General features: G+C 44.1%; 1 protein-coding gene across 9 annotated transcripts; it reads right to left on the bottom strand.

Moving 5' to 3' along the window:
• Window positions 1-474: 474 nt before the first annotated feature.
• On the bottom strand, window positions 475-27,428 carry SAMD13 (sterile alpha motif domain containing 13). 9 transcript variants are annotated; one of them, XM_083743587.1, is made up of 5 exons: window positions 27,272-27,428; window positions 25,171-25,258; window positions 17,885-17,969; window positions 9,662-9,773; window positions 475-678 (listed from the first exon to the last, which is right to left on the bottom strand). In XM_083743587.1, exons 2-5 carry the CDS (start codon window positions 25,187-25,189, stop codon window positions 535-537), a joined length of 360 nt encoding a protein of 119 aa, XP_083599713.1. In that variant the 5' UTR covers window positions 25,190-25,258; window positions 27,272-27,428; the 3' UTR covers window positions 475-534. The 9 variants fall into 9 exon arrangements, with proteins under 9 accessions (XP_083599713.1, XP_083599714.1, XP_083599715.1 ...); XM_083743588.1 differs by lacking the exon at window positions 25,171-25,258 and having other exon boundaries at window positions 27,272-27,427; XM_083743589.1 differs by lacking the exons at window positions 25,171-25,258; window positions 27,272-27,428 and adding an exon at window positions 26,340-26,453.
• Window positions 27,429-27,797: the final 369 nt, after the last annotated feature.

Raw genomic sequence — 27,797 nt, 5'->3', positions numbered from 1 at the left:
GCTTCTTCTTGTGGGTGCGCTAGAGAAGAAGGAAGCGTAGAAGCTCGAGGTTCACCTAGGATTGCTCCATCCCTCCATCCCCTCGAGGTTCACCTAGGATTGCTCCATCCCTCTAAGCCCAATGAGTCACGTGCAAGAGATATTTATGGTGAATAGCATCCTTACCTCTCAAACAGTAATTCTAAGAATCAAGTGTTTTTTGTCTAGCTTTCACATTAACAAGTACCTTTCTGTTTTTACTTACCACTGAAGAAAAACTATTGAGCTGGTCGTATACTTGATGGAACAGTGAGAAATCCATCCCTCCCATCAGTTCAATAACCACCATACAGCATATTGCTAAAGCTATCCAATAGGATATATCTATAAATATATATTTATATATATTTATATCAGTGCCATTTTGGTTTAAACTCTTTATGTACACATACAGTCTCTCTCTTTTTTTTTTACAAAGTTCCATCAACAAGAAACCAAAGTTGCTTATTTATTCTGAATGCCAGAGACACAACATGGTCCCCATCTGACAGTCCACTATAGGGAAGTGTTCTTGAGATGCTGTGTCTGTAGAGGCTTTACGTGATATTCATAGATCTTCAGTGCAGGTCCCAGTTTTAATGAAAGTCCAGTTAGCACATCATTCCTCGTCATCAACAGTAAAGATTTCCCATCAATTTCCTAAGGGTGGAAATCAATAAATATGTCAGACAATTTATGAAAGCAAGAGGGTGTCAAAAACCTCAAGAAAGTAATGAACCCAGGAACTGGAACAGCTTGCAGAGTCATCACCAGGTGCCCAGGTCTGTACTGTGGCCAAAGGGGCCAGCATGGTCTTCAGATCCAGAAAATGCTACTTCCCTTTCCTCTGAACAGGCTAGGTCAGGCTTCCTCAAACTCGGCCCTCTAGATGTTTTGAGACTACAATTCCCATCATCCCTGACCACTGGTCAAGCTAGCTAGGGATCATTGGAGTTGCAGGCCAAAAACACCTGGAGGGCTGAGTTTGAGGAAGCTTGGGCTAGGTCTAAACCAAGACTAAGGTTCCATGCCAGCCAGAGGAATTATGTGAGAATGAGTGTGGTCCCTGAGAAATAGTTCCACTTCCTGTCCAAATACGTCCAGGTAATTCCTGGGCTTGCGTCACACTGAGGAACCATCATGGGTCTGGTGGTTCTCAGAGAGGACCAGAAAGTGTAAAGTAAAGGAGAAATCAAATAAAGGAAGAGCTTCCTATGAGTGGGCAATTCATGTTTAACAGTAGCTTCTGGTCTTTCACCTGCCAGCTTCTTTCTTTTGGTATAGTCTGCCTTAGTGGATGGGAACTCCAAGAAAACACAAAACCTTCCACTCGTCTCCAACCACCATTCTCCCTCACATTCCACACAACTCCCCCAAAGTCCTCACCCCCCCCCCATTCTTATATGCCCATTTCCTGAAAGCTCCTTTCTGGTAGCTTTTTTAATAAAAAAAAAATCTTGTCTCTTGTGCATCTCCAGTTGGTGTAGAAGCAGCTCTAGTGAACTGGGAGCAGGTGATGCCACATACAGGAAACCTGGATTGACCCAAATTTACTCTTATGGTACAGCAGCTGTCAGAAAGCAGCCAAACACGTGACCGTTAAGGGCAGTTATTGGATTGGGTATAGTTTTCTTACCTGCCTCAAACCTCAAACTGCTATGGTGTCTTTACTTACAACACTTACCCCTGGACAGCCTGTATAGTATATAAGTATAGGGGCAGTGTTATGAGCAAGAATCATATATAAGTGCTTTTTTTAAAAAAAATGAGGTTGCAATACTCATATCTTGGTGAAAGTGTGGTCTCTGTGCAAGCACAAAATGGCTGCCATGGGCAAAAACCAGTGAGGGTACTAGATACCAGTGAGTACTGTCACACCAAAAAGCTGTCACACCAAAAAGCTGTGTGTATAGCTTGCTTGAGGAAGGCACACCATGAGATTCTGTGTGGAGTGGCAGTATACTGACTGGCCAATTTGTACCAATCTGAGATTCCTTATACTTGTGATTTACATCTTATATTGGCCTGCTAATTAAAAGGCCGTGCTGTTATTTGTTCCCAATCCCCAACACCTTAGACTGAAAGTGTGGCATCAGCTAATATTAAAATAAAACTTAATCTTGATAAGAGTTTAGCATTCAAAATGTAACTAATGACACATACCTGACTATATTTTCAATTAACTTTAATAGACTATGCTTTGCATAAATCACACATGGCAAAAATGATGTTGACAAGCTCAACTTGCATCTATGAATTCAGTATTTTATGAGTCTTACATGCCAATTAGGATCCCGCCCCTGCCTGTTCTGCTGCGGTCAGATTCTTGCGATTGAATAAAATTTATTGTTCAAGCTCTCAGGCCATTACAAACAAAATACAGTACATGAAGACGTAACCAGTATTAGTAAAGCCACAAGCATGTCCACATTTGTAATTACAATAACCCACAAAAATTCCATATGCAGAACCCTTTTCAATTATAAATATGTATGGCTTTTAGCTGTAGAGGTCACAAACGCTGCCACTCAATGAGAATGAAAAATCTCTGGTCCATTCAATCAGTGCCTGTTTACTGGAGATGCAAAAACATTCTAGGAAGAATAGGTATTCACAATTTGTTTCTGCAGAGAACACAGGCTGAATAAGGTCCTTTAACAACTTACTGCCACAGAAGCTGCTGCCCAAATACTTATTCAGAGAAAAATGCTGACTGAACCAAAAACATCATATTAGGTACCACTTTTGAGCTGGGAAGCAAGCACTTCATCTTCCCAGCGCTTAGTGGACAGACACCTGCAATGTTTCTCTCCCTTCTGACCCTGCTGGCTAGTCCACAAGCAGCACACAACTTTCAACTTTTAGCATAAGCTAATCCTCATACATACCCTTTTGGTTTGGGCAGAAGCGACACAACAGAGTGATGTGCCTCTTTATGATGCTGAGTCAACATCATATGCCTGATCTCGTGCAGGTGCCTGTGTTTGATCTCACAAAAACAAAAGGATGCAGACTTAGGGAACCGAGTGGTGTATTCACCAGGAGACATCGTTACTAATCCTCGGTGCTTTGTTGTTGTTTTTCTCAGCCAGAGCGTGCCAGAGCGCAGTTCCAGCACCTCTCAGGTGGGCACCACTGCACTCTATAGACACCTTCACCTCTCTACCTGGAGACCTGAGCTTTCATGGGTGAGATTCTCAGGCCTCAGATTGCATTCAACAAAAAGGGGCTGTAGACATGCATTGTTGTGAGGCTGAGTGTCCAGACCACATTTAAATACAGTGGTACCTTGGGTTACATATGCTTAGGTTACAGACTCTGCTAACCCAGATATATTACTTCGGGTTAAGAATTTTGCTTCAGGATGAGAACAGAAATCGTGCAGCGGCGGTGCAGCGGCAGCAGGAGGCCCCATTAGCTAAAGTGGTGCTTCAGGTTAAGAACAATTTCAGGTTAAGAACAGACTTCCAGGACGAATTAAGTTCTTAACGCGAGGTACCACTGTATATACAAATGGGATCTACAACAAAATGTTGCAACCCGGGTAGTACCGTGCAGGATTCCAGCCAACTCCATTCCACTTCCTCCTCCCTCCCCAGTTTTCAGTTCCCTGGCCAACAGTCAGTCAGCATGCTATCACCACTGAGAATGCTCAGTTCTCACTGTGTAGTAGGGATACCCCAACCCTGAAATTTTATTTTATTTTTGGTACTTCTACAACCGTTGGGATTCATATGATGTCATGAGTGGGGCCAATGGGCATGGCTAGAGAAAAAGAGCTTTGCAGGCCAAGTGTGACTTGTGGGCTGAAGTCTCCTCACGCATGCCTAAATAAAGCTCATGAGGAGACTGGGGGAAGCTTTTCTAATAAGCTATTGCCCGCCCAAAGGTTTTCCTGAACCGCCAAGCACCACAAAGTATTTCCACCAGCCCATCACACAATGTGAAACACAGCACAAGTTCCTAATAGGCTCAGTACCCAAGCGTAGCAGTTGCCCCTTACCAATTTACAGCCGGGAGCCCTTCAGTAACAGATGGGCTGCTCCTCAACTTCAACGCGTTCCTTGCCGTCCACCACAATTCTCTTGGTTACAACCTTTTTGCCATCCACAACCTTGCTGGTGGTAATGATGGACTTGAACCTTCCTTTCCTGCCACTGTGGAGAGCGGTGCAGGAACAGCTGCCGGTGATCTCGGGGCCAAAGGAAGTGAAGCCGGTTCCTGCAATGGGGGACACCCCACTGATAGAGACGGAAAAGCTGCTGTCGCTTCTGGTTCTTCTTCTTCCGTGGTGGCCTCGCTGGTCACTGGAAATGTCGTCAAGCAGGTCGTCAAAGATATTCAGGGAAAAGGTGTCCACCCCCTTGCGCACATCCAGGGGGGATCTGTGGAAACTCGGTTCGGCGTCGAGATGCCCTTTGTCTCTCTCCTTGTCTCCAGACCCACCATGTCTGCATGTACCTCTGCCTCTTTCATGCCACCCTCTCTCACGTCCGTCTCCTTTGCGGGATCGGTCATAGGCATCCCTCTTTTTAGTATCAGACAAGACCTCGTACGCTTTAGAGAGCTCTATGAATTTCTTTTCTGCTGCTTCCCTGTTTCCTGGGTTTTTATCTGGGTGCACTTTTAAGGCCAACTGCCGGTAGGCTTTCTTAATGTTATCCGCAGACGCAGTTTTTTGCACTCCCAGAACTTCGTAATAATTCACCATCTTCTTCCAACGGTCTTAAGCATAAATATCCACTTCGTCTGTTCTTGGCAAATATCTGAACAATATCCCGATTACGTTCTGGCACCTTGTTAGTCTCACTGTTGAAAGGTTATTAGTACATTTTCCAAAAGAAGGCAGGCCTGAAATAACATGAAGCGCTACATGTCTTTGTGTGCACCACTGTTGCTCAGGGTTTTAACACCGATATCCGGGGCACTGACAAACAGCTTGGGGGCGGGGGGAAAGCTGCTTCAACATCCAACGACTGATTTCAAAATGGTTCAAACAGTCCACTGTCAGGGAGAAATTGTGACATCGCTATGACATCAGCCAACTGCTAGGTTTCAGCCATTTTCATTTGCATACGGCAATTTCATTGGCTATGAGGGTGGGATGCTCACCCTTCAGAATTCGATGACATCAGAGAATAACAGAAGTATAAAGATGAGCACAGATGTAAGGCACTTTGATTTTGGAAAGTGGCCAGGGGGGTTATACTTTCTGCTAAAGTACAAGATATGAAAAGATCTGCATTTATTCATATACCCACGTAGCCAGCTGCATTGCCAAGATATATGTTTTTCATAGGCAGACATAATAGCAAAGCTGTATACACAGCATGCTAGCAACTTGTTGGGATAATTTTAATGAAAGAACTATCTTCAGATAATGAAAATTAAAACTGTATAATTTCCTTTGAGGTTGTCGGGGTGTTTTTAGAAGCATGCAGAGCAGATGGTATCTGAAAGGATCGTTTCAAGTATGAATGGCTCCTGCATTTGTATCTGGCTGGCTTCTGCTCCTGTTTAGTAAAGTTTTGACATCTTCTGGTTTGCTGATTTTCACTTTGGCTATTAACAGGGAACTTTTCTTGCCTGCATATTCAGAATCCCAACAGCATCTTGAGCTTTAGCGAACAACTCATGGTTAGAAGTGCTTATACTCATCCACAATAAACAAGCACCTGAATTGCGTTCCTCTTTATTCTCCTCCCTACAGGACCTCCCTTTAGCAACATGGATTCCACTCCCACCAAATCTGTTCACCAACTACTAGTGGAAGGTGCAATCTTCCACCCACGGTTTTTCTACGGCCGTGGTGACTATACACTGCTCGCAAACCAGCCATATATAGGGAGAAGATTCCACACCCCACGAGCACTATGGGAGTAGCCGATTTCTGTTCACTCCTTCAGACAGATGTTAAAAATCATTATGTATCACCAAGTGTTCCTTGATAGCCGGGCTCGTTGCTTTTGCTCTTGGTGTTGTATATATCCCCTCTAGCCTTTCAAAAAAAAACAAAAAAAACCTTGTTGATATTTTGCCGTTTTGAAATTAATTCACTATTAAACTGTGCTGTGTTGTTTCAGTTTTGTTTACTTATTAAGAATATTTTTGGACAGCTGTATCATAAAAATATCAAGGCGGTGGGGTGAAGACAACTGAAAATGCAAGTAATAACCATTAAAGTGACTGGCTAATTAAACAGCTGCAAAGTTTTGTAGGACTAAGTTTTGTAGGACTAAGAGTAGGGAGACCCAGGTTCAAACCCCTGGTTGCGAGGTTTTCACCTCCATTTCATTTTCAGGAGTGAAGCAAGGATAAGTTTGGCTAAGGATCACGGGAAATTGCTCTCATGTATAGTCTTGCAGCTGATTTCCCTATGTTTGACCTCCTTGCCAGCGAGGTCACGAGGATCCAGAAAGTTCATTGACTGACTCACCAGGGTTGCTAGATTGCAGTGATGGCAATAAGGCAAAGCGATTGGTAAACAAAAGGTCAGCAAATAAATGTAATAAAAGAACAGACCTTCCCATCTAATTAGTGCCCAGCCGGAAAGGGAGGGAAGCAACTGGGCGGAATGAGCCAACACAGTCAACCCAGCCATGTTTGTGCCAGTCTTGTAAAGATATTACTGCAGCAAAGTAAGATGAAGCTGTAGAAAAGCAACTCTTACACTGTTGCGGTAATGAATGAAGGGCCCCAGAAGGAAAAGGCAGGAGTACGGGTATGCCCTGAGAGATTCAGCAATGGGTGTGTGGCTAGAATGGTGCGGGTTACGTTTTGTCTTTGTAAGGCTGCTGTTACAGGCTGGCAACCTCAACTGGGAGTTCTGGATTGCTAAAAGCTGCCTTCCTACCAGCAATTCCTGAAGATGCCATATTTTCCCCACCTATGCACCAGAGGGAGGAATTTCTGGGCACCTTGCCAAAGCTCAAAATTCTGCTAGGGCCTCCCCCCCCCCAACCCCCTCGCCTCTTGGGCTCCTGCTCCTTGCTGTGCTCCAATTGCCCGTTCCCCCTGTCCTCTTGGAACATGCAAGCAGCAAGGAGGCAAAGCACTGACTTTCCCATTGCTTGCCCCCTCGCCCTCTAGGTAGATGTGCACATTTGGACCAGAGGAAGGTAATGGGCTTCAGGGCAGAGGACATGGATCGAAACAGGGATGGGTCCCAACGCTCTCTCTGGCCTCGTCACTGTGGCATCTTCAGGTCACCTTCATCATCGCTGCTGCCAGAACATCCTCCCATGCCAAGGCAGTGCTCTCTCAAGGAACTGCACACACCACCAATCAAGCACTAGCTCCCTCCAGGGTCTCTTAGATTTCAAGGCTAGCAGTTGATGCCAGTCTAATTGCTGGTCCTGCTGTGCCTTCCCAGCCAAGCTTCCTTGGCAGAAGAACCTGGAGGATGCCTTACATAAGAGGTCCGGATGAGTAAATAAACCCTGCTGGGTAAGCAGGGTTTTCATCACCTGGCTAATCCAAACACGGCAATTAACCAACTTACAACTGTAGTACTACGGTTACGCAAAACATATCCGACTCAAGTTATTACTTAATGTTAGCTGCATCACAGAGTCAGTCTGAAAGCAGGTCTGTGGATCGACACCAGCCATCATACTGGCAGCAGGGTTTAGGTCGGCCCCAAACAATTTTTGGGTACCAGGACTTAAGACTCAGGAGATTCCAAGTGCACCGCTGAGCGTGGGCAGAATACATTTCAGGTAACAACATCCTCATCCATCCAGCATCAGGGGTCGGAGGATGTGATTTCAAATCAACCTCCCATCCCCTCTCTTTTTTTAGAAACTGAGGATAGGGGCAGCCAGGCTTTCTGATGTCCCCAGCTACAGCTTGAAGCAATCTCCTTTTGGGCCAGCGCACAGGAGGGAGGAGAGTGGTTGTTCTGACGCAGCTTCCCCTAACCAGGTATCCTCCACTTGTTTTTGAACAACCACAATTCACATCAGCCCCGCTAGCTTGGCTGGGGGTCACTTTGTTGGGAAAGACTAGTCTCCAGTCTACGAGAAGATCTTCATTCCTTTCCAAATCTCCATTTCAGGTAAAAGCCTCAGCACTCTCGCCTACCCACAACCGGGTGCTGGAGAAATCCAGCCGCCCATCATTTTCTTCCACACAGAAACAAACACATGAACGACTCCAAATCCATACTACAACTGAGAGTGAAGACGAAAAGGATGTGCGGAGGTTGAACAGAGTGGCAGTGCAGCAAAAGAAGCTTGCTGGGTTTCTTCCACAAACCAGAAGTCACACATGGGTTGGATTTGGCAAATGCAAAGATTGCACAAAATAAATAGTAGTAGTAGTAGTAATAATAATAATAATAATAATAATGTGATTCAGCTCACATTTAAAGGTAAGCCTACGTAATTTGTGCTTGCTTGACAAAACAGTACACGAACTGAAACACAGTCATCCTTGGGGAGTTACACCAGTGAAAGATTTGCTACCTTGGTCCAGTATACCTGAAGGAGCGTCTTCACCTCCATCGTTCTGCCCGAACACTGAGGTCCAGCGCCGAGGGCCTTCTAGCGGTTCCCTTGCTGCGAGAAGCCAGGTTACAGGGAACCAGGCAGAGGGCCTTCTCGGTAGTGGCACCCGCCCTGTTGAACGCCCTCCCACCAGACGTCAAAGAGAAAAATAACTAAACTTTTAGAAGATATCTGAAGACAGTCCTGTTTAGGGAAGTTTTTAATGTTTAATAGGTTATTGTATTTTAGTGTTTTGTTGGAAGCTGCCCAGAGTGGCTGGGGAAACCCAGCAAGATGGGCGGGGTATAAATTATTATTATTATTATTATTATTATTATTATTATTATTATTATTATTATACCTGAGCCCTGGAAAAGCATAGCCTCACCTCAGCCAGGATGAAAGACTTATACTACCATATTCCTGGCTGAACCAGAAGGTGGGAACTAGACCAGCTCAGCTGGGACAGCTCACGACCCACCTATTACTAACTTGCTTAGTAATACCCATCCGGGGGGATCTTGGGTTTGGATTATACTGTAAATGCATCCATTTCATTTTTGTTGGCACTCTGTTCCATCCCATTTGGTGTAATTTTTTCTTCTAAAAAAAGAACGCCCAAAATGTTTGCATTTATATTGTATGCATTTCCCTCAAAATACACATTTCCCCCTTGCTTTTCTGTGCATTTTATGAGCATCCAGACGGTAAAACACATATTTTTCTGCACCCAATACTTTTGCGCACCTGAACTGCATTGCAAAGTGAGTAATCAGATTGGGAACTGTGTTTTGATCTGCCAACAAGTTTGAGACTGTTAAATTGGGCAGAATTGCTGCCTTAGGTGTTATGTCCAAGTTCACAAATGTGGTAGAGCCAGGCAGTTTTGCCAATAAGCAATCCTAGACATGCCTGCTCAGAAGTTAAGTCCAGCTAATTTTACTGGGGCTTACTCTTAGAAACAGTGTGCATAGCCTTACAGGCGTAATCATACAAACATGCCCCTCCCCTCCAACTATGCCATGTTGGTCTTCTAGAACAGAAGCAAAGAATTCAACTAATTAATCCTTCTGTGACAACTGCCTACACTGCTTCTTAGGAGTGTCCCCAGGCGCATAGGCAAACAGTTACAAGGTGGATTGTCCAAACAGATTTACCTGCTCTTGAAAAGCATGAGCCTGTTCTTCAAAGCCCACTGTTCTGAAATAATTCACCACATCTGTAACCGCCCAGTCAGCAGGATCAGGTGGTCTTCCATTCTCTACCAAGCTACGAAATTTTAAAAAATGCAAGCAAATGTTAATATTTGTGCATCACACACATGTACCAGGTGCTGAGTAACTTATTGCTCCCTAAGAGAGAAGGGAAACTCACCATAAGGAAGGAAAGGCAAGCTCACCTGCGTTCTAACCCTCACAACTGCCTTGCTGAGTCAAGAGACCCAGTCTGATTTTAAGCCTGTGCTCTTCTTGGGTTAAACCAACAAACTGATTTCTTTCTTGTGCTTTCAAGGCCCAAAGTCAGGGGATTTTCCACCAAAGACCCAAAGTCAGCTGGGCTTACTTTATAAGTTGGGTAAGAGTATTTCTCTTTGAGAAGGAGATCCATGTGAAAAAAATCCAACTGCTTGCCCCTCCACAAACAAAAGCAAACACACTGTTGACCAGGCATAGGCAAACTTGGCCCTCCAGCTGTTTTGGGACCACCATTCCCATCATCCCTGACCACTGGTCCTGTTAGCTAGGGATGATGGGGGTTGTTGTCCCAAAACAGCTGGAGGGCCAAGTTTGGCCATGCCTGCTATGTCAACCCATCTCAATGTGGCTATGGCAAGCCACATGAAATTTGGGCTGCATGAAATTAGGCCCAGGACCACATGGGCCGCAGGTTTCCCCCTACAGAGCTGCCACACCCAGCATGTGTAAACTGCACTCAGAAGTAGTATGGGAGACATGTGGTCAAATTTCCTGTGAAGATTCGTTCTCGCTACGTAGCTGTCCCTGCAGCCACCTTGCAGAATGCAGGTGTGGCACCTTGGTCTTCTTTCAAGAATGGCTTACAATAACAGTGAAAAGCTTGTGGAATTTGTGGAACTCTATTCCAGTTAAGGTCAGACAGACGCTTTCATCCCATTGAACTTCCAGCACCCAATGAAGACTTTAAAAAAAAATAAAAAAATTTCCAGCAGCTATTTCAATTGATGCCAGATGTTATAGTTTTAAATGACACACACACACTGTATCTTTGCCAAACCACTTAGGCTCATTGTAGTAAAGTTGTATATCAATTATTATTATTATTTATTTATTGAATTTATATACCGCCCTATACCTGGAGATTTCAGGGCGGTTCACAGAATAAAATCAAAATATAAAACCACAAAATACGTAACCAAAATAAAAACAAAAACCCAATAACCCCCTCCCCCCAAAACCCACATTTTAAAAGGGCATAGGATGTCAATCAAATCAACCAAAGGCCTGGTTAAAAATGAATGTTTTTGCCTGGTGCCTAAAGCTGTATAATGAATTATATAATTGTTTAAATAAATAATAAACAAGCTTGTGTACGTGGGATCTTATCTTGGGGCAGGTGTCCCTGAACATGCGTCAACCTTGGGCTTGTTTACATTATCCAGGAGCCATTCTGAGGTTCTAGGGAGAATATCAGCTGGGCAAAATATGGTGCTTCTTAGGGTTTTTCCAGGGGCTTAATTAAGGCATTTCCTGCATAACCTCATGATGAAAATAGCCATTTTCTGTGCACGGCTCTTGCATTCGCAGAAACAGTGTCGCTTACAGTGGTATTTTTTGTTTCTTCTTTTAAGACAGATGTTTTATGCCAAGATAATCCAAACTGTGCACCTCAAAAAGCTGAATTATATACCCAACCAAATATTTGTGTGTGAGTTAATTTGCATGCTTTGTTGTACAATGTTTATTATTCTGCATAATTTAATCTGCTTCACTAAGGAGATGTGTGGATCAATGAGCTCCTGCTTCTTGGAAATTTTAATCCATCATTCCTTTGGCCTCCGAGATTCACCACACCCTTTCAAGTATTGTCACAGTCATAAGGACTAGAAACCCATTTGATTCTTTTAAGGCAAGACTCTAATCCAGAGGCCAGCAAACTTTTTCAGCAGGGGGCCGGTCCACTGTTGCTCAGACCTTGTGGGGGGCCAGACTATATTTTGGGGAAAAATAATGAACAAATTCCTATGCCCCACAAATAACCCAGAGATGCATTTTAAATAAAAGGGCACATTCTACTCATGTAAAAATATGCTGATTCCTGGACCATCTGTGGGCTGGATTTAGAAGGCGATTGAGCCGGATCTGGCCCCCGGGCCTTAGTTTAATCACTACGCCACACTGGCACTCCGTGAAGTATTAGTACATTAGAATTTCTATAGCACTTTTCAGTATTAAAAACACTTGGCGTACATGACCTCAGTCGCAGGCACTGTTAAGGAAAGGCAATATTGCCGGCCTGCTCCCTTGACCTAGATGAACAGAAGGGCATGACAGAGTTCTGGAGGTTCTGGCTACGCAAGTGTAGCATGTTCAGTGCAATTTGGAAAAGCGTAACAAAGATTACTACACAAACCTGTTGACTCCGCTATTGTGTATATGCTTATATCTGAAATGCAGTCCTTTATGTACATGAGCCAGCTGCTACAGGAATGCAATAAGGCTGGTCTGCTGAGTTACCCATCCTCAGCCTTGTCATTTGGCACTGGGAATGGCATGCAACAGGAAACAAACAGAACCGGAACCTCATCAACTGGCAAGCTGTACAGTATCTTCTTTTCCTGCTGCAGGGACCTGGGGGGAAGAGCTCAAAAACGCTCCCATGGAAGCAGGAATGTGTCAATCCCATGGAGCGATTGCAATCCTAAATAGATGCCAGCCTAGCATAATCATGGGGTTGGTGGCTGCACCATTCCATGCTCCATGGTTGCACATTAAATACAGTAGACTATCAATACTGTACTGGTCCCTGCAGATAGAACGGGCGAGCTAAATATCAATTTCCTGACGTGCTAAACTGGCCCACACATTCATGCTTATGTGGATGCAGGGCAGTTTATAAAGGTTTTTTCATAAAAATATCCTGCTTTTATACGACCGTTTTACTGGTTTTATATTGCATTTTTTTTGTTTTAATGGAATTATTGTTTTTATGTTGTGCAGCACTTAGGGGGATTTCTAAACCATTAAATGGTTTGCAGAGGCATTTAAATAAAATAAAACAAACCAAAGAAGGCGAAGCTTGAGGGAAACTGGAAACTTTTCACACATGCAGCAAATTGGACACTTGGGGACAGACACACACGTTGTTCACACCCCCAGTATAGGCTATACTTGTGGTAGCTGTGAGAGTGCTCACAAAGCCGAGAATCAGCCCAGAGAGAGATCAAACTACCCAATCAAAACTGCCTGGGAAAACAGTAGCAGCAGCCCACAACCATTACGCCCAAGAGAGGGACTTTGTTCCAGCTCAGTGGTTTTCAACCAATGTGCTGTGGCACCCTGGGGTGCCGTGAATGATGGTCAGGGATGCCGCGGGCCAACATTGGCCTCTGTCCCTCTTTCCTTCCCTCCCTTCCCTCTGATGCCCTCTCACGTCTCTGCCTCACAAAGGCTTGCACAGCTGTTTCTTGCAGCAGCCCTGCTACAAGCTCTGCAAGTGAATGGTGCCTCTGGGGCTGGCCAGGGGTGCTGAATGCCAGGAGCTGAGGCAGCCTTGGAGTAAGCAAGCAAGCAAGCGGGCAAGGGAGCCCAGCAGGCCAGTCTACCAGCCCTTGCTGTTGGGAATGGACAGACAAATGGGAGGCCAGGCAGGCAGGCACTGCACTGGCCTTTCTTGTGCTAGTTGTGCAATGTCTGCTGGGGAGCCGAGGGCCCAGTGCGGAAGGGAAGCCTATCCATGCAGGCCCTGCAGTGCCCGCTGCTGCCACCCAAGATGAGTAAGGTGCTAGCCTCACCTTCACCTTTGACCAGTCTCCATTTGCCATTCAGACTGGGGGCATCCTCTTTCCAGGCCCCTGTGGGGCAGTGTGAGGAGGCACTTCTCTTTGGGGCAGGTCAGAGACCAGGGGCGGCAGCAGCAGCTGCCTGCAGGACTCCCGAGGGGAGAGGAGAGGAGGCTGAAGGAACACCCCACAAAGGAGGGTGTTCGAAAAAGGGTGAGAAGCTGCCAGCTCTGCAAGCAAGGGGTGGCATAACTGGGCTCCTGAGCCCCACAGGGGTGCCGCAGAAAGAACGCAGTTGGTCATGGGAGCCGTGGACTCAAAAAAGGTTGAAAACCTCTGTTCTAGCACAGCTGAAAGCAACAGCCCAATCTTTCCAAAAGGCACTCTGAGCACCAGCCACGGGATTGAGAAGGGAACCCTGAGCTGCTGACTTCTCCTCAGGGCTTTATGCCTGTTCTTTTGAATAGGTTTGCAATCACTGCTGGGATTCGTTGCTCCAGAAGCAGCAGCAGCCACCTCAGCAAAACCCTGGCAAGGGGCGGTTCAAGTACATTAACTTTATGCAATGCTGCTGTTATGCTGGTTAGAACTGCAATCATTAGGCGGGGGGAACCCTGCTAGTTTCTTCTCCTTCCATCTCTTCTATTGCCATCATGTTGCAGTAGTAAATAGTCTTGCTTAGGCTGCATTCACATGGCAGTTTATTCAAGTTTCACATTATATTTGAGCTTTCACGGGATGTAAAAAGCCACTTCCGGAACTACAGTGGAATACAGTGGTACCTCGGGTTAAGTACTTAATTTGTTCCAGAAGTCTGTACTTAACCTGAAACTGTTCTTAACCTGAAGCACCGCTTTAGCTCATGGGGCCTCCCGCTGCCACCGGAGCACAATTTCTGTTCTCATCCTGAAGCAAAGTTCTTAACCCGAGGTACTATTTCTGGGTTAGCGGAGTCTGTAACCTGAAGCGTATATAACCTGAAGCGTCTGCAACCCGAGGTAACACTGTATAGCACAAATTTAGCAGTCAATTCCACGTGGATTCCCCACCCCCCACAGAAGCAAATAACACATAGATGAGAACTGAACTTGGCACTCTAGTTCCAGAAGTGCTTCTATGCCGTGTGAAAGCTCAAATATAATGCAGAGCTTAACGGGGGGGGGGGGGGGGGATGGAATAAGCTGCCATGTGAATGCAGCGTTCAAACAACAACAGCCCAATCCGCCCCACCATAGACTGACAACAGTTTAAAATCCTACTTGTAATCACTGCCGCAAAGTGACAAATACTTAATAGAGGAAGACATACATCACATGTAGGCATCTCAGTTTCTGCACTAGCTAATTATGCTTCCCCATAGTTTTTTTAAAAAAAATAAAAATAAAGGAATGACTCCCATTAGCATCCAACTCCTAATCATAAGAGCCGAAGGGCAAAGGATTTAATCTAAGCTGGTCTGGTTTTGATTTCCTCTGCTGCGAACCTGATACGAGGCTACTAATTGAAAGGGATTTACAAGAGGGTGCTTAGAATTGTAATACATGGATATTTGTTACATATTAGCAGATTGCATTGGTTATCTCCAAGCAGGAGTTAAAAATTAATGGAAGATGCTTGCCAAGACTGGAGCCTACGAAAGAACAACGTGGTGGAATGAGAACATGCTCTTTCACCATCTTGTGGTAACTACATGAAGTCTATGTAGATAAGTTATGTACTTAGGTATTACAACATAGCTTCATCAACATAATGCATAGAGAGCTGAGACAGAAAAATATGTGCATCTAAACTGGCAACCCTGAGGATCATCTTGTCCTCAGGGACCCTGAGGATCATCTTGTCTAACCTGCTGCAATGCAGGAATATGCAGCTGTCCCATGCGGGGATCGAACCTGCAACCTTGGCATTATTTCAGCACTATGCTCTAACCAGCTGAGCTGTTGAACTACAATTCCATTCAGCCCCAGGCCAGTGGTCAAGGATTATGGAAGTTGTAGTCCAAGAACATATGGATTGCCACAGGTTCCCCTTCCCCAAGTTTGATGGATGCATAAATTATGCAACATGTAATTTCCACCTATGCTATCGTATTATAAACTAGTATCTAAAATAATTAGTCCAGCAAATAGCAATCATGTTGATGTGCAAATGCGAGGTGTGTTCAGATAGGAATAAGGCCAGCTCCCCCAAAGTGTGTATGCACCCCCTCCCCCTTGTTTCTCTGATGTGGCTGTAAAGAGTTTGGAAGTTTGCCTTCTGTTTTTGATTAACCACAGCTTATCCAGGCGCCTGAACCTCACAAACTGTTAATCGTAACTATAGTTGGTTTGATACAAAGCAACTTCGCAAGTTGCGGTTTAGGGAGCCAGCTTCTTTCAACAAACCATAGTTAAGATTAAGTTTGGATGCAACCTCAAACACTGTTTAATTGAATTAAGCGTTCTCACACCACCTTTCATATGGCAGCAAAAGGCAGTGCAAAATACAAAAGAAAAAAACGTTAAAGTATCAACAGCCTCTACAACAACAGAGGACATAAGGCAGCAATGATCAAGACAATGCAAAACATTGACGTCAAATACTGGAACTAAGCACTGGCCAAAGTCTCGGTATGTAAGTATGTCTTCAACAGGGGCTGAAATACTAATAATGTTGGCACCTATCTGAGCTCAAAGTGGAGATGTTTTGACTGAGAGGGTGCCACCACAGAGAAGGCTCTTTTTTCTGGTTGCCCCAAAATGCAACACCACTAGGACAGCCTCCTCAGCTAATTGCAATGGGTGAGCAGAGCAGTAAAGGAGAGGTGCTCTTTCAAGTAACCTGCTCCTAAGCTTTTCAGGGTTTTATAGATCAGATCAAAAAAACCTGGTTTGACACACACACTCCAGTGTAATTCTGTTGGGAGTGTGTGTGCAGCATGGCTACCCAGTAAGTAGCTTGCAAACTCCTCCTCCTGGCTATGCCAGAGATTGTGAAAAGCTTCAGCTGCCACTTTCAAAGAACATTAGAACACTTACGAAATATTATATATCAACCCTTTAGCAGCAAGTGCAACCGATTGGATTATTTCAAGGTATGGACTCCACCACTGAACTACAGCTCAGTGGTCTTAATATCAGAACTACAGCTCAGTGGTCTTAATATCAGAACTACAGCTCAGTGGTCTTAATATCAGAAGGCTGTGGGAGTCAGCAAAGAAATACCATCTACTGTATCCTTGTTGACGAACTCTCAAGTGTTTACTATAGGACAAAAATATTTTGTCTCTGTCCAGTATGAACCTATTAGTTCTAGGTCCACGATGCAAAAGAAACTTCTCATTTACCACCAGAAGTGGCATCGGGATAAACTACCAACAAGGATTACAAGATGCAATCCGATGTCCCTTTCAGCTCATGCAGCTGCAGATGGGACTTCCACCCTGAGACTACAGTGCCACCTCCTGGCAGGCAGTTCCAAATGCACTCAAAGGAGCCAATTCCTTATTCGAAATTTCATCCTCCAATGGCTTCTCAAACCAAGGAGGATGGCGAAGAGAAGAGGAATAAATGAATTCCCACCATCCTCTTGATATATTCCGTGTCTTCCACAGTCAACACTATGAATTACTGTTGATTTGTACCGCAGAATGCCTTAAAATAACAACAACACTATTGCATTGAAGCATTTAAGACATCAAAGAAAAGAACAATCACTATGGCATGTGCTTTGCTAGTAAGATATGGATAAACGACACAACACACAAACCACAGAGGACAAATACTGCCATTTTAATGCCAACTGGGTTGCTAGGCGCAATTTTGGACCAGGTTCATGAACTCAGAAACCGTGTGTGTGTGTGTGTGTGTGTGTGTGTGTGTGTGACCCTATTAATTCTCCTCTGTGACTTTCAATAATCACAAACATGGTGTCCTTTCAGAAACCTGATTGAGGTGGCTCTGTTCCTGCCAGGAGAGTTGATTCCTGCAGTCCCACAGCTGTGGGGCTATGCATTTCTGCAGGGGTCGTATTTCCTACCCCATACTATCGAAACATCTACATGAAGCCACTTACTGTGGTCAGCTAGGTAATTTGGCGTGAGATGCCGTCAGTTGCACAGATTGCACCAAACTATAATTCTTATTTTCATCCAGTTCAACTGGTGGTGGGTAGAAATACTGAAATCAAGTACCTGGAGATTACTGACAGACTAGATGAGGGGCCAATACACTGACCTCAATCCCGACAAAACAGGGATGCTATATTGGTGGGTGTTTTCTCTAACCAGGGCACCTTTCAGGTGGGTTCTGGCACCTCCCAGGTGGGCACCATTGCCACTCTAAGAGAACATCCGGCACCTCTTTTTCTCAAAAAAAATGGCACTGACTGTTCTCAAAATGACTGTCCCAAGGGAACCACTTACTTTTCTGTGTCGAGAGATCCATTTTCCTTGTTCTCCATGTCAATGGACAGCATGGGGAGGCCGGGAGTGTCTTTTATGTCAGGAGCTAGATTAATAAAGATGAGAAAGAAGAAAACTACACTGACTTGGAAGCTATAGCTAAAGAGTACCCCAACAGAGGAGATCAAACCTTGATTTTTTCCCCTTGAAAAAAATCAGATAAAATCAGATAAAAGTGGTGGGGAAGCATCACCCACCCATGAATCTTCAAATTACATTATCTCTAAAAGAAAACTTGGTAAATTCTGTTTGAAGCTTCAACAAATGAGATTGCCATATTGTCACTCGGCATGAAGTGTGTTCCTTTGGCCATGGACTGTGCACTAAGACTTTTCAGTGTAGGTCCCCTTGATCAGAAGGGCACTTGGCAGCCTTTGGGTAAGACGTTTCCCCTCTGACACAGTTCCCCATCTACAAAGACCCAGTATGGTATAGTGGTTAGAGCATCGGAATAGGACCTGGGAGACCAGAGTTCAAATTCCCATTTGGCTCGTTGGGTGATCTTGGGCCAGTTGATGCCTCTCAGCCTAATGTACCTCATAGGGTCGTTGGGATTAAATGAGGAGGGGAAGAATCACGTACACCACCTTGAGCTCCTGGGCGTGGGGGGAAGGTGGGATATAAATGCAGTAATAAATAATGTGGAAATACAAACAATATCATTGTTGTGCAGAGAGGAATGAAATGTGCGATACAATCTACCAAATTGCTAGAGTAAAAATGATACTCAGCTACACTATTTCTTCTCCCCAACACCAGTCAATTTACTTGCCACCCTCACATTAAAAAAAAGCGTAACATCAGTATTCTCTGTATTTTTCTCATTCCACGGGTGAAGCACAAATAACCCGACTCCCAAACATCATAGAGTTCTTTATGCAACAAGTGAAGCATCAATATAGTGTACTGAGTCCAATTTAGATTGCCTCAATCCAGATAGGTAACTCTTGTGAGAAAAGTACCACATTTTCCCGTCTCTAAGACGCCCCCATGTATAAGACGCCCCCTATTTTTAGGGACTCAGATTTAAGAAAATGGGGGGAGATATATTCGTGTATAAGATGCCCCTCCTAATTTTTGACATTATTTTTTAGGGGGGAAACCTAGTCTTATACACAGAAAAATACGGTAGGTTTCTCACAGTTGGCATCAGCAACACATATGACAATATACATCCCTATCAGTATGGCAATACTCATCCAGGCCCCACGAATATTCATTTCACCTCCACACAGTGATGTTATTACGTACAACTGAACCGGGACCAATACCTTTTCCATAAACACTCTTTGGGATCTCCCGGAGTTCTAGGGCAATTTTTTTTAAAAAAATCAGCAATGAATAGAATATCAATTAAGTTATTTCTCTTGGGCTCCAGTTAGTGAGGTAATTTTAATTTACAGTATCCATGTGTATATTTCTATCCATGTCAACATTTGTGGAAAAGAAATACACACACAAGCTGCAGCAACTGTCTTCAGGGCTATAGCTGACTTTTTAAAGATGTTCTCTGCCCATTCCTGCCAAAATGATTTTGGTAGCAATGATTGCAAGCTAGAAGACCTTTTGTGTCACTGAACGCCATCCTTGCTAAATTTTAAAAAAGCAGGGGGTGGACTTAAGAACTGACTTCATTTATGGGCTCTGGTACAACTGCCTTTTAATTTTTTTTAAAAATGTGGTTTGAATTCGGTACGTTTACATTAACAATACTTAAGGTCATCCACAGTTTCTTGAGTTCAGACAGAACAGTAAGCTGTGGTTAATGAAAAATATAAACAATCACTTCCAGTTTCTCTTTGTGGCAATGCAAGAGGAGAAGACGGTTAGTAGGAAAGCACATTAAGTCGAAACAGACACAAAAATGGAGATTCACAACTGACTTCTTTGCCTCAAGGCAGCAGTAGGGAGGTGCTAATCTGAGGGGAAAGTGAAGCTGGGGCAATTTCATCAGGGAATCAATTCCTTCAACACTGCCTGCCTTGCCAGAAATTGCTATCCTTTATGCACTCAGGGCTCCTTCAAACGTCTTTTTTCATTGAGCTTTCATGATTATTTGTCCTCATGATGGTATTGGGGCAATTAGTTCTAAGGTGAGGGAGAAGCGTGTACATGGACTGCTTCTTGGTGGCTCTGCAGAAGCAAGACACTTTTCCCGCCATTTTAGCAAGCCTGGAGAAGGGGGACCTTCTAGCTTGCTCAGAGCTGTAGCAAAGCAAGGCTGATTTGCAAGTTTTGCAGCTGGGTTTTCTAGTCTTTCTAGGTGGATGGTCAGCAAAAAGGCAAGAGAAGGCAGCTGAGGAAAGAAGAAATAGCTACTCCACTCCTGTGATGTAAAAAAATAAAAATAAAACAGGCAAAAGGAAACTTTTTCCTGGCAAGTGGGGAAGTCAAGTAATGCTATCCATCGTTAACCTGACTGAAAAAGCAGAGAGAGAAATTCAAACCTCCGAGTTAGTTTTGAGTCGCTGATTTTATGACAAAGGCAGCAATATTAGTTAGGGATATTGTTAACTTATTAATGTGAGTGTATGTTGGGTTTTTCTTAAGGATTATTTGTTGTTTCTTGATTGCCTTTAAGTCTCTTTGAAGAGAGAGGTGGGGATGGATTTATCTTGAAAACACCATTTAAAAATATTTGCTGTGACTTAAACAAAACATATTACTACTACTACTACTACTACTACTACTACTACTACTACCACCCTTGTGAACAGAATAAAAGGTTTTCATAGAAGTGAGAAAACTCAAGATACCATTTTTCATGGTTCTCTACATCTGTATTTTCAAAGTAGGCACGAAGCCCCAGGTATTTAAGATTTGCATATGTTTATGCAACTCAGGAGAGACGTCTAATCCCAAACCAGCTTATTTGGATAGATCTCTCATTTAAGGATATAACCAAACGTTTGCTGTTGTGGGCATGAAATAAAACCAAATGATTACTTTTCCCTCATGAAGGCAGTGCAGAATTCTATTAGTACTCCCATCCATCCAGCCATGGCCAGATGCAAAATAATAAAAAAGGCAATTATGAATTGCTAGTTTATATAGAGGTACGCGGTAATTGTCCCTTGGTACAGATCTGCATCCCTGCCAAAAGATTTGAAATCCAGTCATGTCCAGGCATCCCTATGGGCTGTTAGCCATGACTGTATACACATTCCTCATATGGTTTAACATCAAATGTTTATTTTCTCTTATTCATTTATTGCACCAAAATTACATGTTAAGAATGAGCCCTGAGCTAAGAAGTAGTGAGGTGTCCAGCCAGGGAAGCAGGTCACTACTGACCGACACAGGTCACACTCTGTAACATAAGCATGCCTAAACAACCAGGTCAGGCAGTGCTTTGGGTACATATGAGATGTTATTTGCCACCCACCCAACTCACCACAGCTGGTCAGGATATGTTTGTATTTACAGGATGCATGAGACTCTATATGAGGTTCTACCCAGCTCTCTGTAGGCTCAAACACATTACTGGACATAGGGCCCCAAATTAGCAAGAATCCTGGCCAGCCCTTTTTTATAGTTTTGCAGATTTATGTAGCTGTAGCTTAGGGAAAGGTAACATTTTTAGCTTGTTCAAAACATGGCTTAGCATGACCGACACCTGTTTAAATGCCACTTGCGACTTTATTAAAGCGCAGCCTGTTATGGCGGGTGTGTGAATTGAAAAGCAGAGGTTTCTTGGTGGCGATTCCAAAGCCTTGAAAATGCTGTCTGCTCCTGCAGGGGACTGTCGATTTGTTAGGATCATTCATCAGAGGTTCTTCTTGCAGGTAATCTCACCATTAGAGGTAACCAGATCTTTGCCATGGTAACACCCAAACTCTGGAATGTTCTGCCCAGAGCTCCCTCCTGGCCACCAAATTTAACACTGGTTTAAGGTGCAGGGTTAAAAATGGTTTTTAATTTGCCCAAGCCTTTTTGCCTTAGTAAATTTGATGCTGCTTGGAGTTTTCAAAGGTTTTTTTTTCTTTTTAAAACTGCTTTCCTGCTGGTTATCAATGTGCAGTCATACCTCAGATTACACACATGATCCGTGTGGGAGGCACGTTCGCAACCCGCAGCATTCGCAGCCTGAAGCGCCGTGTCTGCGCACGTGCATGGTGTCATTTTGCACTTCTGCGCATGTGCCGAAACCCGGAAGTAACCTGTTCCGGGACTTCTGGGTTCGGCGCGGTCCTCAGCCCGAAAATATGCAACCCACAATATTCGTAAGTTGAGATATGACTGTATTTTTTCAGTGTCTGCTTCTTGTTATTTGTTTTGATTCGCAGGAGCCACCCTAAGAAATCTCTCAACCAGCTTTATAAATAAGCAGGTAGGTAACTCTGCCTTTGCCCAAACTGCTCACCTCCTGACACACACACACACACACACACACACAAACACACACCACATTTCCCCTTGCTCCCGTGCACCAACAGTTGTGATTTGTTCTTGAGAGCAATCCCAGGGTCAATTCTGGCTGTACAGTGGTGCCTTGCAAGACGAAATTAATTTGTTCCGTGAGTTGTGTCGTCTTGCGATTTTTCCGTGAGTTGTGTCGTCTTGCGGATTCGCTAGGTATTAACAGCTTTAAGAAAAAGGAAGCAAACTCGCAAGACGTTTTCGTCTTGCGAAGCAAGCCCATAGGGAAAATCGTCTTGCGAAGCAACGCAAAAAGCGAAAAAACCTTTCGTCTTGCGCATTTTTCATCTTGCGAGGCATTCGTCTTGCGAGGTACCACTGTACTATGTTAAATTTAGAGAAGTAAGCACTGGGTTTTGGGGGTTTCTTTTTAACAGAGTAATATGGAAAAGAGGGTTCAAAAGGCTGACGAACGGAAAGGACTATGCATTTAGAAAATGGGAGACAAGGAACACAGAATTATATGGGTATGCATATTCTGATGAAATGGGAGAAGACCCCAAGTCTACTTCTGTCTGAGAAATTCATTTTGCCAGCATCTTGAAGCACAGATTTATTTTTATTTCATAAAATGTATACACCACTTGAATGAGGGGAAAAACAACCTTCAAGGCAGTTTACGAAATGATAAAACAAGAAAACCAAAATTACAACAGTACTTTAAAACATACAAAACTGAAAATATTTAAACAGATTAAAATTACCTCGGCTTTCTCAGCATCTGGGCAGGCTTGTCTAAACATTAACGTTTAAGAAGGTGCCAAAAAGAGTATGGTGAACACACCTGCTCGATCTCAATAGGAAGGGGGTTCCTAAGTGTAAGTGCTACCAAACTAAAATGATCAAGTTCTCACAAATGTGGAATGGGTATTATGCAGCACCTGTAAGCAGTGCCAATTCCGCCAATTGGCACAGTCAAGTGGACACATGTGGGGCAAGGTGGTTAGGCAAAAGATTCCTGCACTGTAGAGGGCTGGACTAGATGACTCTTATGGTCCCCTTCCAATTCTGTGATTCTATGATCGCGTAGGTAAACTGGTCCTGACTTCTTAACGGCTTTATATACTGTCACGGAACTGACATCGGAGCCAGAGGTGGAGGCAAGGCTCCCAAGCGATGCCAGAGAAGGGCCCAGCAGGGAGAGAGGGAGCTCATCGGCTGGGGAAGGAAATCAGCGTAACACCAGGGATAAGGGGGGGCAGATGGGGGAATCGGTGAGGGGGCTCCAGGACTCCTCGCCGGAGACCAGCGGGGAGAGCACGGGTCCTCTGCTACCCACACCCACCCTGCGCAGAAGACTTCCGCGCAGGGAAAGTAGGCGTAGACTTGGCGTCAAAGAACTTCTTTGCTGGAAGAAGTTCAAGAAACACCCACTGACGGATTCTGCTAGCGACTGAAACAGCCACAAAGTGAAGGGCTGTCCAGCCAGGAAAAGGTTTAACCAGGCAACCTAGCCAGGAGTGGCGGCAACTTACGCACAAGCAACCCCATATAACCATTACATATACTAATTGGTTTTATATCCTCAAGGGAACTGGCAAGATATCACAGCTTCCTCCGAGGAGTTCCAAGGTGGCACACATGGTTCTACACACACACACCTCCATCTCATCTTCACAACAACCCTGACTGTTGTGTTAGGATTGACAGATGGTGACATGCCTAAGGTCACCTAGAGTTTGTGACCGAGTAGGGATTTGAACCTGTGTTTTCCCAAGTCCTGGGCTGAGATTCTAACCACTACACCATTCTGGCTCTCATCTTTGGGTGTGATCCCATGCATACACCTAAAAACCAAACAGTCCAGCAGCCTTAAGTCCCCTGGTCAATGGATGGGGCCAGTTTGCGCTTCCTGCAGTCCAGAGTCTTGCTGGCTAGAGTGATGGGGAGAGGGGGAACTGTGATGCCCCAAAGAACAATCTGATTTAGCACACTTACGGTATCTTAAAAACCTCGGAACTGTCAAGTTTGCCCGATACTGTATTTGCAATTGGTACCCATTCATTCTTCCTAAACATTTTCCACACAAATAATAAATTAGCACTGGAAAACCTTTTGCCCTGAGTGGGGAGCAAGCTGTGTGCAGCTGCTCCTTCTCTAGCTGGTGGATGGGGATAGGATCAGTGCTTCCCCCCCCCCCAGGGGGTATTCAAGGATACGCAGTACCAGCACCTCTTTTGTTGTTGTTAAAAGGTGTGGCACTTATAGCAACAAATTCATGGTGAATACCGGCACCTATTTTTCTAGGAAAAAAGCATGGGATAGGATGGTTTCCCCCTTGCCATGGCATTCTTCCTGAGAGGCATTAAGTGAAATCTTGGTGCCCTGGTCAAAGGCTTTCAGCTCTGGAGTCCCAGGGTTGGTTGGTTGGGGTGTGTGTGTGCCTGTGTGCATGTTATTACAATATGTAGTAAGCCACCTTGAGGTTCACTTAATCAAATAGTGGGCTATAACCCTTCTAAACACGTATCTAAAGAAACACATATCTACTTAAGAGCAACGGAAGATACCTACAGGAAGAGAATGGTCAGTGAACACAACTATTGGCTTCAAGCTCTTAACCTAACTACACTTTACTGGAATTCACAGGACACTTCCTAAACAGTATTTTTTTAAAAATAAACTTTTTTAGTATAGAAAGAACACTGAAATACCATGACCCGCGTTCCAAAGTGGTCATAACCTCAAGCAAGGTTAACACAATCCTCATTCTCAAATGCCACAAAGAAGAGTTCAGAGTTTTAAAACAGGATCTCAGAAGTTTTCCATATTAGGTGCATCTAATGTGTTTGTTTTGGATATAAAGAGAACTCATCTTTTTTACTCACACCCCCTCATTCTTTCCATTCTGAAGCTGCTCAATTATCCTCCGTGAATTTCCTTCCAGTAAGTTCCCTGACTGCCTGGGTGTTCTACCTTTAAAGCAACAACAACAGCTACTGCTTAAAAGCAGCAATATGAATGTATGTAGTAGGCACAGAGAGAATTTAGTGTCAGTTTCCTTGTTTTATAGTGTGCACCTGAACATAGGCTGCTTAATTTATACTTTTGAAAAACACAGCTGAGTAGGAAGGGAGTAAAGTTTGGGCATGATGCTTTTGTAGGTGTGTCGTAACTTTTAGTGCCAAAAAAGCTTTCTGTCTCTAGTCTATCCTCAGAAATGTTGTGAGAGCTGGAAGTGAAATCAAGCAAAACAATGTTTTTATTTTATTCTTTAAAAAAACAAACACCCCACACAGATAGAGAAGTAAGCCTGCTAAGAAGTCATTCATCTAATGTGTAGTCCTAAATCCCTAAACAGCTTTTAACCAAGAAGCTGCAAAGCTTTTAACATCCTTCAAAGTGCCAACACCATGTTATGATGAGAGGAAGAAAAGGAAGCTTCCCACACACCATGCAAAACAAACTTTAAAAAGAATGCAGCAATGCAACTAGAATTCAAAAGGGATTTGGAATAAACCAAACGCTAACATTTTCTTTCTTTCTCTCTGCAATGATTTTGGAGGGGATCAGTTGCCTGAAAGGAAACATTTAATGAAAGATTGTAATATATATATATATATATATATATATCGCACATCAGGGCTCCTCCACTTTTCTGCTCGACTACATCAAAGCTTCTCAAGGAGGAACAGAAATAGCTGGTGTTTCCATAAAACGGGAGGGGGTAGAAATCACTACAGTACTTGTGTTTTCACAGCTCTCGAGTGTGTAGTAATCCTCCCTGAACATATTTTCTTTATCCCTTCGGGATCATACTCGGTGCATCCCCAAGTCTTGCTTTTCCAGTTTTCGATTGGCTAAATCTTCCTAAGCACACATTCCAATATCAAACATGCCTTTTTGAAAAGCAGCTGCTTTTAGGGAAGCGCTCACCATTAAGTGGGTCAGGAACAAAGAACTGGGGGTAGAGGGGGAGGCAATAATTAAAAGGAGTGGGCCAAACAACAACAACAACACCCCATTGCAAACGGAGCACACAGCAGAGCTCACTTACCTTTTTTCATTTATACATGCATACATAGCCAGCAAAAGGCTGCCTTCCTCCCAGCACAGCGGCAGCCACATGCAGAGTTCCAACTAGAACACGGGGCAGCCAATCAGAAAGAAGCTGTCATAGAGGGAGGCATGCTGGGAACCGTAGTTCAGAACTCCAAAAACCTGCCGCTTTGGGGGAATGAATCGTATTTATAGACCCGATGCGAAGGTTCTTGAGCTATATAAGGAGAGGGAGCCCTTGGAGCTGCTGAGCACGCTTCCTCGGGAGTAAGCTCCACTGAAATAAGTGGAAGCGGCTTCCAAATAAACGTGCTGAGAGCGAGGACGTTAAAAAGAAAAGGAAAAAAGTCTGCAAACCCGTTGCTTGTGATCCAACATATACAAACCACGCATTTATAAATGCGATAAACGCTGGAATGAGGGCGGGTGGGTGGAAAAAGTGAAATGGGTGGGGGCGCTGAATGAAAGCAAGTTTGGGCTTGAGCCCAAAACTTAAAAAGTATTTATCCTGAAACAACTTTTCCTACTCTTAACATTGCCAGCCTGAAAACGGACGTCTGAAAACATGATTTTAATGACCTACTGAATTGGAGGACAAAACATTGCAAATGTCTTAAAAAGAGGCTTTGCTTTGGCTGCAATGGGGGTGGGGCGCTCAAAGCTCATTGAAGGAGGAGTGAGAAATAAAGTAGAGCTCTATCTAAACACTTGAAAGCAATGAAGTTAAGGAACCATTGCTGTTTTGGAAAGTAAAAGAAAGAAAGAAAAATGCTGTAGTTATGCCTTACTCGCCCTTTACCCCTAATTTCCCCATGGAAGGCAAATCCCTTGGAAACCCGGGAGAAGTCGTGACAAACCAAACCCAAACTGGAGAAGGCGTTTTCTCCTCGTCCACCTGCCTCCTAAGGCCAGCACAAGGCTGCTCCTTACCTGGCTCCATGGATTACACGAAGCTTCTGCTTAAAGCAGCTCAAGACATAAGGAATTTCGTCGTCCGGAATTACAATCAGCCACCTGCCTCTCTCAAACCAGGTAGGCCGCTGTCCATCTGCCCCAAAATCAGAGCTGCTCTTCCTAAAGTGGCCAAGAGGGGTCATAAGACTCGAAGGAGAAGACTGATGGTTGTGTCTCGCCTAGCATTGTGCCACAACAGTCGCCAGCCAATTAATTGCCTCCTGTCTGGGAGCCAAAAAGTAAAAATTACTTATCTTGCCCACTGGGTGCAGCCCCCCACTACGATCTTTTATTAGGAGGGCCTGCTGGGCTACCCTGACTTAAAAAAACCACTAACTTCACTACCTAATTTGGCCATTTTGAAAAAATGTGTTAGTAAAACCTGTATTTTATATGCCTTGATTAAATTGATTTGCCTTGAGCCAATCGATTTAACTGGGTGAGCTGGGTTTCTCGGATTATCAGAGAAAGAAAAACTCATTTGTCTCCACCGTTAATAATC

This window comes from Podarcis gaigeae, assembly GCF_964106915.1.
Source record: "Podarcis gaigeae genome assembly, chromosome: 6".
NCBI classification, from domain to species: Eukaryota; Metazoa; Chordata; class Lepidosauria; order Squamata; family Lacertidae; genus Podarcis; species Podarcis gaigeae.
This window is presented reverse-complemented; position numbering and strand designations above follow the sequence as displayed.